The sequence below is a fragment of the Balaenoptera physalus genome (genome assembly GCF_965194825.1).
Source record: "Balaenoptera physalus genome assembly, chromosome: 16".
Lineage (NCBI taxonomy): Eukaryota > Metazoa > Chordata > Mammalia > Artiodactyla > Balaenopteridae > Balaenoptera > Balaenoptera physalus.
The window spans coordinates 3,727,581-3,740,399 of record NC_138898.1 but is presented as its reverse complement, the minus strand read 5'-3'; the positions used below and the strand labels follow the sequence as shown (position 1 = coordinate 3,740,399).

The 12,819-nt window shown below is 54.4% G+C and overlaps 1 protein-coding gene across 11 annotated transcripts in view; it reads left to right on the top strand.

The window, feature by feature from the left end:
* The window catches only part of PHACTR3 (phosphatase and actin regulator 3), a 420,216-nt gene that overhangs the window by 198,827 nt on the left and 208,570 nt on the right, over nt 1–12,819 (top strand). For 2 of the 11 annotated variants that reach the window (XM_082428328.1, XM_082428327.1), the window contains exon 1: nt 7,696–8,749. The exons of 7 other annotated variants lie outside the window; for them this stretch is intronic. In XM_082428328.1, the coding sequence (XP_082284454.1) occupies nt 8,632–8,749 (118 nt within the window). In that variant the 5' untranslated portion in view covers nt 7,696–8,631. Of the gene's footprint in view, nt 1–7,693; nt 8,750–12,819 lie in introns of those variants that run through there. 2 more of the 11 variants (XM_082428331.1, XM_082428326.1) reach the window with 2 other exon arrangements.

The window sequence follows — 12,819 nt, the reverse complement described above, 5'->3', positions numbered from 1 at the left end:
CCCCCTCAAGGCGCGCAGTGGTGGGCCGCATCCTTCTCGAAGGCCTGGTCCTCCTTCTGTCCCCCTCTTGCTCTTCTGTCTTCCCTCTGCTTTGAGGGCTCCTGTGATTACACAGCCCCGTCTGGATCATCTCGGATAATCTCCCTGTCTTCAGGTCAGCTGATTATAACCCTGGTTCCCTCCGCAAACGCCTTCATGGCAGTGCCTAGGGTCATGTTTGATTGAGTAACCTGGGGCTGGGAATCCAGGGAGATTAGAATTCTGCCGTCCACACTGTGGGTAAGTGGATTAGCCCGGGGACTGGCCCATAGTGAGCTACTAGATGCGGACAGGGTGACACCACTGTGATGAGATCCAGTTAAATCAGCTGCATGAGTTTGTGTTGAGGGAGAGCAGCGGCGTCCAGCTTTGAGGAATCCTGCTATTAAAACAGCCCCCTTCCCCAAATTATAGAGCATGTAAATCAGTAATCCTGCGTAGGAATTTTTTTTTTTTGCAGTTCAGCGGCAGGGTACCTTTGCCTCAGTAGTGGGGGAAACATACACAGTTACAATGTATCTGGGCTCTGCCCACTACCCTGCATTCTAGGCTGCCTGTGTCTCTCCCTGTCTGAATGCGGCAGCCCCCGTCCACCCCCCTCATCTCTCCAGCCCCTTTTGCCTCCCTCTAGTGGCCCCATAACCTTCCAAGAGAAGGGAAATCCATTCTCTTTCTTTCCTGGCTGGAGACCCTCGTGGGTTTTTCATTCCTCCCAGGATAAAATCTGTTCTCTGCCCCATGGGTCATGAGGCTCTTTGAGTCCTGGGGCCGGTCCCCCACTCTCACCGCATGCCACCCTGCCCCCAGCACTCCAGCTACCCAGCCCCTTCTCAGCCCTTCAGACTGCCCAGTGCTCCCACCCCAGGGCCTTTGCACGTGCTGTTGTCGGGAGGGAGCCCTCCTCTCCCCTTCCCCACCCCCTGCAGTGCCTGGCACATACTATGAATAAGTGAATCAATCAATGAAACCCCAAACAGGGGCCTCATGTTCTTTAGGACACATCTCTTGGATCAAGGCTGGTGGCTCCGTGTGGTCTTCAGACCCATGCGTTTCCGAATGCAGGGCCAGCCCCCCGTCTTTGCTGTGTGTTCCAGGTTCTGGTCAGAGCTAGAACCAACCCCACTCTAGATTTCTGCCCCTCCACTCCCTCCTGCCAACAGACCCCCAGGGCCCATTCCCCTAAAATCCTGGGGTTCCCTTTTATACCATGGTCCCCCAGGTAACCCTTGAAAAGAATGAACCAGTAGGGTCAGAAGCCCCCCAAAACTGCGTGAAGTGCCAGGAGTGATCTCTGCTGCACCCCAAGTTGATGGGCTGAGGTAGCCTCCGCTAAACACAGAAATGAATGCTGTTCCCCCGTCTGCCGTGGAAGTCACTGGCACTGTTGTTAGTATTCCAGAATGGGAACTGGTGAGCGCACCAGGATATAACCGCCTAAATAACTGCCCCTCCCCCCATGAAATCCCAGCGGAGCCACCAGCTTTAAACTGCGCAGCAGGTTAGGGAAATGTAGGCTCTGAAAGCGATCACCTCTTCTATGAAAATATGGACACAGCCATCATTATTTATAGGTTTGCACAAGTGGATTCTTGGAATTATCGCTCCAGCCAAGGAACTTAGGAAGTATTTTTAAAAGTTTAAAGTACTGTAAACCTGGTGCTATGGATTTTCTGTAATTTATGGATCGGGCTCGATGCCGTGTTTGAACTGTGACACGGTAAAAGACTTTGTCTCCCGTTCCTGCGATGGGGTGTTAGAGACATAAATCCGTGTGTGGTGAGGCAGTAAGCCCAGCTCTGGGGTCTCCCAAGGGAGAGGAAACAAGTCCCTTTAGAACAGAAATCCAGTAGACATACTACAGTGTACATGTTGAATTGGAGGAAAGAGAAAGTGTCTGGGTGACAATGACCGTTATTTAAACATGAATTATCTTCTTTTAAAAGTCAGAGTCAAGTGGCTGGACCGTCGGGGCGGTGAGCATAACTGCTGAAGAGCATTGCCAGTTTGCCCTTTTATTTATTATTAACATTCTAATCATCCACGTCTTTCAGAATCCCTTTCTCCACAGTTGTTGGCATCCCATCCTCAACGTGTGTCACTCCAGGGTCACAGGGTGGCTGCTGGAGCTCCAGACCCCGCAGGACACTCAGACGGGAGGCAGGCACGCTGCCATCAGCACCTGCCAGGGTGATGGTGACAGCTGCCTTTTCTGTGTGTCTCTCCGTTCGTCCGTCAGCGGTGTTTCCCACAGAGGAAGCCAGCCCACTCCCTTCATTAGCTAGAAACAGGGCACACGCAGCCTCCAACAGGGGAGGTGTATAGGATGTACCCAGGACGGGAGGTCCCCTGAGACTTTCGGCTTTGGGCTCCAACGCACCCCTGACACCCAGAAGCAGGAGCTGCCTGGGGCTGTTTTCTGTCCTTCCTGCAGAGGGCGCCCCCATCCCTCCCCTGGTTCGGCTTCTTGCTCCATATTCTTCTGCCTCCATCACTGCCATCCTATGGGGCCCTGCCGGCAGCCTGGATGTGCTTGGGGCACGTAAGACATCAGAAGGCCAGCGTCTTGCACCAGAGGACTTTTTGTGTCCCGAGTGCTGGGACTGAATGCCAGCACCCTACGAGGGAGGCCCTTCACCCACTCACACGTGGGCTTAGAGGGGACACACAGTTAGGAAGTAATGGAACCCCCTCTCGTGCCCGGGTCTTAGACTCCGGCTCTAGACAGCCTGAGCGCGGAAGACACTCTGAGGAGGGCTAAGCCTGGGGACACCCACGGCCGTTTCTCAGGCCAGCTCTGGCTTCTGATGCCTTTCAGGGCGGGGACCATGGTTGGTGACATGGAGGCTTTTGTTTTAGAAGAGTTGGGCGTGTTTAGAAAAGAGCCACGTCTGGTATTGCATTGAGCACCACCCTGGGTAGCCTTATGGGCAAGGCTGGTGACGGAAACCCCACCAAGGTCAAAGGGCAAAAGAAGCCAAGTTCAAGGCTAGGTCAGCCCTCAGGTCAGGGGAAGGTCCCACAGGCCATTGTTGGGCGCAGTTCCTTCTGTGACCAGCAGAGGGCGGGGCTCCCCTCCTCACCGTGGGCTCCGTGGGACCTGCTTTGTCTTCACCCTTCCCTCTCCTTTGGCCTCCAGTCCCCACCCTGGGGGATGCCCCCTGGACCCTCTTCCATTGGTTCCCTAAGAGCTTGGACAGAGACCGCGGCTGGAGCAGTTCTTTTTAAGCGTTTGAGTTTGCAGGTTTAATTCTGTTCTGTGATGGGTAAGGAGGGGTCCCTGGAGCCTCAGGAGAAACCTCGGGTCTGGAGGGCAGGAGCTGATGTGGGTCCTGAGGATGCTGAGCCCCCCACTTTTGGAGCAGCGATGCGTCGATGCCCCTGTGCGCAGTCATTGATTCGGTCAACGGATACCCGCTTCCTGGGCACCTGCAATGCCCCAGACTTCTGCCTGACAAAGATCCTTGAACTCACGGTGGCAACCTGGTGGGGTCCCAGGTCCTTGGGCCGTCAGCTCTGCAGGGGTCGTCGACACGCGAGGGGTCTCCGAGAGCACCGCTAGCACTGGTCCAGCTCTTGCCACGTGACCCCTGGGAACGGCCAGGCGGGAGTGACCATGCTCTTCCTAAGATGAGGAATCACAGTTCCAGAGAGGGGTCCCCAGCCTGCAGCTGGTACCAGAGGGCCTGTGGGACCCACAGCACATGCCCTTTTGTCCCTCCCTCAGCTGGGGTCCCTTCTGTGTCGCCAGCTGCAGGAATCCTCTGGAGACCCACTTCTGCCTTCAGCACTTGGCTTTCACCGTGCTCATGACAAGGACCACAAGACACTTCATGGACGGGGTCCACACCCCCTCTCCCAGCCTAGCTCACACCCTGGCCTCTTTCTGGGGACTTCAGAGCTCTGTGCTGCTCCCACCTCATGGCCTGTGCCCCGACAGTTCCCTCTGCCTCCTTGACTTGTCTGATTAATCCCACTGAGACTTCAGTTTCAGAAAGAGCATCACTTCCTCAGACCAGGCTCTGCCCACCCAGGTTGGGCATCCCTCACTCTGTGTTCACTGAAACCAATGCATTGATCGATTGCTGAGTTCTGAATCCTCTCTTCTCTGCAAGATCACGAGCTCTGAGAATTCAGGGTCCAATAACATCTTGTTCGTTGTGGTATTCCCAGAAAAATCATAAGTTTTGTCACAAAATAGATACTCAGGAAATATTTGATGGATGGTAATAATCTGCATCTTTTTAAAATTGAGGTATAGTTGATGTACAATATTCTGTAAGTTTCAGGTGTACAGCATAGTGATTGACAGCTTTTGTATTTTTCATCTGCACTTTGTGTAAGAAGGAAACCAACTCTGGAGACGCCTGTGGGCGGGATTGGACCTCTGTGCGGTCCTTTTTCCACACACCTGCTAACAAGGGGCACGTCTGCGTGTACGGGTGGCTCTGCCAGCCTCAGAGTCACCTCCACTGAGATGTCCCCACCATGACTGCCCTGGGCAGAGGAGGGTCCTCCCTTTCCTTCACCACTTCGTGTTTTCAGAAGGGACGAACGAATTTTACAGGCTTCGCCATCTTTGTAGTTCTTTGAGGCAGCTGTGTTGAGGCTGTCAGGGCTGCCCAGAGTCAGCAAATGGCTTTGGGTTTCTGATCAGGGACCAGAAGGGTGACCCCTGGGAGGGCTTCAGTCTGATTCGGAGCCCAGGGCAGGGACAGGGGAGGTTTAAGTGCGATTGTGCCTAGCAGAGGTGAGAGGCGGAACCCAGGCATTCTTCAAATCAAAAGCGCAGCCCAGGTGCCTCTAGTGTACCTGGTTTTGTTTTTTAAAACGGCCTTATTGAAATACTTTATGAACCATAAAGGTCACCTGTTTAAAGTGTAAAAATTCCATAGCTTTTGGTATATTTACAGAGTGGTGAAACCATCACCATAATCTTTTTTTTTTTTTTTTTTGGCTGTGTTGGGTCTTTGTTTCTGTGCGAGGGCTTTCTCTAGTTGCGGCAAGCGGGGGCCACTCTTCATCGCGGTGCGCGGGCCTCTCACTATCGCGGCCTCTCTTGTTGCGGAGCACAGGCTCCAGACGCACAGGCTCAGTGATTGTGGCTCACGGGCTTAGTTGCTCTGCGGCATGTGGGATCCTCCCAGACCAGGGCTCGAACCCGTGTCCCCTGCATTGGCAGGCGGATTCCCAACCACTGCGCCACCAGGGGAGCCCCATCACCATAATCTTATTTTAAAACACTTAGAACCTTTCTATCACGCCAAAAAGAAACCCCTTACTCATGAGCAGTCACTCCCTTTGCCCCCATGCCCCCTCCCTGCCCTAGGTAACCAGTAATCTGCCTTCCGTCTCTGTGGACATTTCACATAATGGAATCATATAGTATATACATGTATATTTTTGTGTGTGTGTGTGTGACTGGCTTCTTTCACTTGGAACACTTTCAAGGTTCACCCATATTGTAGCAGGTATCAGTATTTTATTCCCTTTTATGACTGAATAATGTTACATTGGCTGGATACACCACATTTTATTTATCCATTTATCATGGATAAATAAAGACCCCCTTGGGATCCTCCAGGCTGGGACCTGCGGACAGCAGCCTCCTGCACCCCTTGTGGGCCAGATCTTCCCAGGCCTCCAGCCCAGGCCCTGGTCTGGGCGTGGATAACTTGGACGGCCCGAGTCTCTCCTGCAGGCAGTTCACCAGATTTTTATTTCTACTGATCAGTAGAGGTGGGGTCACTAATGTTTTTAAACCTCAAACTATTTTTATTATGGATCATTTCAAAGCCAGAGAAAAATATAATGACCAGCTCCATCTCTGCCCAACTCAAATCAATATTGTGCCAACATATATGCTGAAGAACTAACATATTTGGTGGTTGCCCTTGTCTTCTGTCCCTCACCTCCACGTGAACTCCTGGAGCAAATGCTAAGCCTTATGCTTTTCTATGCCTTTAAGCCCCGCCATACAGTTAGGGGGAGTGGGCGAATGGGCACAACCATGGAGACTGTCCAAAGGGACTCGAAATGGTTTTAGGTGGTACGTACACGGGCGAGGCATTAAGGGATGTTGGCGTCTGTAGACAATTCTTGTGTTCTTCGTCCTCCCCACACGCGACAGGGAGGCTGCATTCCTATCGCTGGAGTGATGGTTTCCTTTAAAATGCATTTAAGGGCAGATTGATTTAAAGAAAAATCTTAGGTCTGTAGCAGTACAGGTTCTGAGTAGGGGAGGCCCTGAAGTGTAGGGGTGGGGGACAAACAGCTGGAAGCCACTGCGGCCACCCCTCTTCTGCCCTCCTCTCGCACGTGCCCCTGGGCTGCCATCCGCACCCCCCACCCGCTGGTCCATCTCTGTATCCGCTGCTGGCCGGCCTACCTCAGGCCTCCTCACGCAGGCGTGGGACGTGCTGATGGCGTGGCTGGGGGCTTCCTGAGACCTGCCTGTGTTTGGGCCGGGACTCGGCACGGCTCTCGGGGGCTGCCGGAGGACACGCTTGGAGAGACCGCGGGCCGGGAGCCTCGGCCCTGCCTGTCCTGGCTTGTGACCCAGGCAGGTGCGCTCGTCTCTCTGAGTTGCCCTCACCTCTCAGGTGGAGGCTACAGTAGCTCACACCTCAGAGGTGCGTGAGGAAGAGATGATGCCCCCCCCCCCGCCCCAGAGCCAGGTGTGTCACCGTGCAGCACAGTTTTACGTGGATAAAAAGTATTTAGTAAAACGTCCTACCGGTTTGCTCTTTGTTTCATGGTATGTGTTGACAACTGCAGTGAAGTATTTTGGGGGGGACATGTATTGACTTATTGGTGGCCATTCTCGGCTCTGTCCTCCCCGGCCACTGGGAGACCCATTGCGACTGTTTCTGCATCTGGATCCCCAGTGCCTGGCGTCGTGCTCAGCGCACGCTGGACTCCGCGGATTATTGGGAGGGAGGGAGGCAGGCAGGCAGGCAGGCAGGCAGGCAGGCAGGCTTTCTTTCTGTGAGGGGACCGCTGCTAAGAGCCCAAAGCTCCGCGTGCAGGGAGGACCCGCATTTCCCCACATCTCAGTGCTGTCCCTGGCCCTTCACTGGGGTTCACCCAACACGGCCAGGTGCTCCCCCTGCACCCCAGCCCGGATACGAAGAAGCCGCCCCAGGACGGTCCCCAGCCCCTGCCCAGCGTCAGGACCCCTGGCAGGCTCCTCTGAGCCCCGGTTGTTTTCATCACCCACAGTGGGGCTGAGAGCACACCCTCTACCTGGGGTGGCTTGAGGGGCTGAGACAGGATCCTGCCCGTCGGAGCTTCTCCGCACAGCAAGGCCGGGGCTGGGTGCACCCTCCCCCGGCGTCCCTGTGGCCCTGCCACCTGGGGGTCTGGCCCCCTTCTGAGCCCAGGCTGTGTGACACAGCTCCCCTTTCTGTGTCCTTTACTGGGCCTCCCTCTTCTTCATCGTCCTCCCGCCCCGAGCCTTAGCTGGAGATGTGGGAGTTGCCTCTGTTTCTCCCACACCACCATCTAGAAGGGTTAGAATTGCTCATTAGCCCCTTGGGGGACGCCTCTGTAAGTGGCAGCCCTAGGCGGTGTCACCTCCCTTGCCTGGTCTCATCAACTCCATCAAGGAATCTGGGGGAGGCCTCCCTGGAAGGTGCCAGGTGCCCCTCTGCCTCTCTCCTCCACGGCGAGGGGCTGAGGGCCTGGGGGAAGGAGGGCTGGGCAGTGGGGAGGCGGCTGTGGTGGGCGGGGACAAAGCTCCGGAGTGCCCCACCCCCCATCCCACGGTGGCCTCCAGATCCCCGAGAGAGGAAGGGCCCGGGAAACCTCTGCCTGAAGCTGCTTGGGGAGATTAGGCCCTGACCTCCGAGGGAGGCACCCTCAGGGTCTCCTCCCCGCCAGCTGGGAGCCGGAGGAAGCGGGATGTGGAATCCTTGTTTCCAGAGCGTGGCTGCGGTGGGAGTGGGCGGTTCAGAACTCAGGATTCAGCCCCCCCCACCTCGGGGCGGGCAGCGTGCAGTTCAGGTATCTGAGACCCCGCCCCATCCCCACGCTGGCTCTCGCTCCCCTCTCTCGTGACGTCAGGCTCCTCTCGCGCGGCATGATGGGAGAATCCTAATGTTTTCCAACAGATGCTCCAAGAACAGCTTTCAGATTAAAGCAATCGCCGGAGCAAAGACTCTTCTTTTTTCCTTTTTTTTCCCCCGGGGGGTGGGAGGTGGGGTGGGGGGAGGGAGCGCCCCCAGAAATTCTCGGGCATCACCCCCTGCCCCAAGCACGCAATAAACACAGACAAGAAAAAGTTTTTATTTCCTGGTTCAACTTTTTTTTTTTTTTTCCTGGAATATAGACTGAAGAATGGGAATAAACACGAATAAATAACAGAGCGAGGCCGCGCACGCCGGGATGCGCCTGGCTGCAGCCGCGAGGCTATTGTCTCACCGCCCTGAAGCCAGCCCCGGCCTCGTCCTCCGGCTTCTTCCCTTTCCCTGTCCTTTTTGATTTTCCTTTTTTAAAAAGACGCCCCCTCCAGTCCCCTGGCCAGTGACCTTGGCCTCCTCGGATGCTCTGATTACACGCGGCTCCCTCCAACTTGCCCCCGCGCCGGCCGGGCCCATGGCCGCGTCCGAGGACGGGAGCGGCTGCCTCGTGTCGCGGGGCCGCTCGCAGAGTGACCCCAGCGTCCTCACCGACTCCTCGGCCACCTCCTCCGCGGACGCCGGGGAGAACCCAGGTAACGGGGTGGGCGGGGGAGGGCGGGGAGGGCCGGGGCAGGGGGCGCTGGGCGCAAGTCCCCGGCGCTGCTGCGCGCCGGGGCTGCCTTTGCGGAGCCGCGGCAGGACCCGGTCGCTCAGGCTCCCCGTAAGGCGGCGGAGCCCTTTGTCCGGGGAGGACTCCGCATCTGCCCTCCTTGCGGGTTGGTGGGCTCTGCTGGCCCCTCCGAGGGGCTTCCCTTCTTTGGCTGCTGACCAGCTGGGGGCCGGGAGTCAGACCTGTGGCCGCCTCTACCAGCGCCGGCTCCGAGCTCTGCTTCCCTCCCCCGCGGCCCCAGCTCCGGTGGCCCCGGCGGCCCGGCTGGGGCATCCCCCGCCCGGGCAGGGCAGCGCTTATGCGGCCGCCGCGCAGAGGGGTTCCGCGGGGCGCCCAAGTCGGTGGGGCCTGGCGCACCTGGGCGCGCCCGCCCGCCTCCCGGGACAGGTGTGCTGGCAGAGCTGCCACTGGGAGATGAAGGGCATGCGTGCGCCAGGACGGAGCCTGATTTCATTAAATTATATGGACTTCGTTCATTTCCCCACCCCCCGCGGCAGCGTCGATTGTTTAGGTCATAAATCCGGTCACAAAGGAGTCTAGACGTCTTGATTGATTACTTTCCAAAGAGGAAGAAAGGCCTAATAAAGCAGGAGGGGGGTGGGGGGTGGGAGGTGGGCTGTGCGCCCCGTCACCATGGAGACGCAGGAAGCAAAGTGATCATTAAAACCTTTCTCCACCAGAAGGCAATTTTCACTTCACAGGGAGAAGTCTTTGCTTCTGAAATGTAGGGTTCAAAAAAAGAATCAAAGCTGGTGTTTTGGTATCACGCCACAGGAGTCCATTCGAATCTTAGAGAAGCACCATCCTGTCACAGGTTCTGTTTTGACAATAAGTTGCTCTTACCTTCCTTTGAGGATTGTCTCTCTCTAAATTCACTGACCCCAGATGGAGACTTGATCACGCTAAATGGTGGGCATCAAACTCCAGATACTCCCTGGGGCTGGGGTGAAGCGGCTTTGTGGGGAGGGATTCCTTCACTTCGCTGGGACACAGAGGAGCTTCACTATTTAACTGCAAAGAAAGACCAAAGGCAGCTCTGTGGGCGCCAGGGCCCAATCTGAAATTTTAAACAATAAACCCATGCAAGGCTTGTAAGATTTCTTTGTTAGGACTATTGACACTGTCATTTGGTCAAACTAAGGTACCCACCGGAGGAGATCCCTGGCTTTTTTTTATATCTGGGAGGGCAAGTTAATTTCCTTGGAGTTTCAAGCAGAGGCAGCTATATGCAGACCCTTAAGGCTTTAATTAATCCATTTATTAGAAATCGGGGATTAAGCCCTCAGCTCTCCATGATGGATTGGTTTTCTCTGTGTTGAAGATGCACATCCATGATTGTTCCAATTATGGAAGTTGAGTGGCTCGTCATGAGAAAATCCTTTTCAGCTCCTTTTGTCTCCCTGACAGTAAAAGGAAGCAAACTTGAAACAGGAATTATGGAGGATTTAGCTTTTTGGTTGTCTGTGAGTTGATGCCTCCGTGGGTGGAAACGGAGGGCTTGACAGGTGTCTCGTGCCGGTCCACCTGGGAGAGAGGTGGAAGGGCTTGGATGTCCGTGATTAAGTGATACCACGGGAGGCTGAAAGCCCGAGTTAGTCTCTGGTTCAGATGCTCAAAATGGGACCCAGCGTGCAGATGCCTGAGGTAAAAAAGTCTCTAGTAGATATAATTCTGTGAGTGGTAGAACCTCACTAAAAAGCAAAAATCAATGAAGTATTTAAGGATTGTGTTAAGCACAGGAGTTCTGGTAGAAAGAGATTCAGAATCTTCAAGTTGGAAGCGACCTGGGAGCTTGAAGCGGGAAGGGTGGATTAGGGGAACATTTTCTACAGCTGCTTTGCTTGGTTGGCTTGGCATGTGTTCGCATGCCTCTTTTGATGGAAGAGTCACTTCTTTTTGATGCAGTGCATGCTTCTCTTTGGGCAGACCCATTTAAAAAGTCTTTTTCAAATGGTTTGGGAAGGTCTGCTATCAGTCAGTTCTGATGTGATCTTCTCATGATGCATGTTACCTGGGTTTTCAGAGAGTCTGGTGTTGTGAGTTAGTTATCACACCCACCTGAGTCATTTCTTCACTAGGTTGAAGAGTCCCAGCCCTTCATCTCCCTTGCCCTGTAGGACCTCTCCCATTTGTCCGCCTGCCGCTCTAAAGAGCTACTCCTGAAATGTGAAGCTCACGAGCCAGCTGTGGAATAACCCGGTGCAAAGTCAGATAGAAGCGTCACCTCCTTCCATCTAGATTCTATGGTTTTATAAAAACAGCCCAAGGTTGCATGTACCCTTTCCCCCTCCAAAATGCATCCTTAATGCATCAATATCCTCACCACAAAAACTCAGAACATTATGGGAAAGGTAAGCAATGACACCTCTTTCTGTCACTCTCCAGAGGTTATCTCTGTGATGAGTTCGGTGGAGCACCTGGACCTTTTCCAACATGTTTGTATCTACAGGTTTTTGGGGAAAGGCATTTAAAAGAACTCAAGTGGTAACACACTGTATGGAAGGTTCTTCGATTTGGGTTTCTACTCAACACTGGGTCTCGGAGATCTCCCTTTATTAATAACCACATAGTGTCCCAGGGAATATATTTTTCTCAGTTGAGCTATTAGATATTTGTGTTTCCAATTTTTAACTATTACAAGCAACACAGCAGTGGTCATCCAGGCAAAGCCTCCTTGGGTTCCTTTGTGAATTTCCTCTAGGGTATGTCTGGGTCACAGGAGACTCACATTTAAAATTTTTCTGATATTGCATCCTCCTGGAAAATGGACCATCGATGCTTCTTCAGAATCTGAGTGCACCCTTTCCCCAAAGCCTTGCCAGCACCTGAGGTCATCCATCTGGTTTTCTCTCATGCGAAGAGTGACAGGGGGTGTCTCGTGTTTATTTGTGGCTCTTTGATTGCTGGTGAGCGTGAGCATCTTTTCGTGGCCTTATCAGTGCGTTAAATCTCTCGGCGGCCAGGGACTGTGTGGCAGGGAGGAAAGATCTCCCCAGAGGGTCACCCTAATGCTCTTTCCACATCGTTACTCCATTCACGATTCTTTTGGCAGCTTCACAGGGTTCTTCACTGCAAATCCTTACTCTGTACCCACAAGCATGGTTAAGATTTTCCCCAAAACTTAAAATTTAAAAAAGGCAACTCGGCATCCCATCACCTTGCCTCCCTCCGAGGGGTTCACACTCGCGAGGAGAAGTTTTGCTTTTTCTCGTTCCATCAGCCCTCAGGCCATGGGATGGGCTCTGCCCTGGCGTTGGTCCCATGTGGACCTTCTTCTGGTCCAAACCCACGTCACCTCGTCATCTTGTCCCTTCACTGCTCTTGCCCGCTCATCCCCCGACCCTTCCTGACACCCTCTCCTCCCTGGGTTTTCCCTGCATCCCGCGGCACCTCTTCCCAGCCCATCGCATGGGGGTCCCCACAGGGCCTTCCTCCTCCACTCTCAGCTCTCTTCCTGGTTCCCAGATGCCAGGACCAGAGACTGAGCCACGAGTCATCCTGGACGGCTGTTTAGAATGTTTCCGTGGGGACTGGCAATTTGTCTTTTTAAAGATTCTGCTGTGCAACCAGGTGGGGGACCCTTTGATCTAGAGCGGGTTTCTCAACCTCAACACCGTTGATGGTGGTAATGGGATCCTTCTCTGCTCTGGGGGCCGTCCTGTGCCTTGTAGGATGTTCAGCAGCCTCCCTGGCATCTGTCCACTGACAACAGTAGCACCCCAGTGCCAGGTTGTGACCATCGAAAAATGTCCTCAGACGTTGCCAAATGTCCCCTGGGGGCAAAATCTCCCTGGAGGACTGCTGATGTAGCTCTTTCATTGTCAAACCCTAGCGTGTATCAGGATCACCTGCAAGGGTCGTTAACCGCCCCCCCTCCCCCCCCAGTGTTTCCAGTTCAGCCTGTCTGTGGTGGGTGCCGGTGATGTGCATTTCTAATACGTGACCAGGTGATGCTGATGGTTCGGGGCAGGTGACCATACCTGGGGCCCCGTT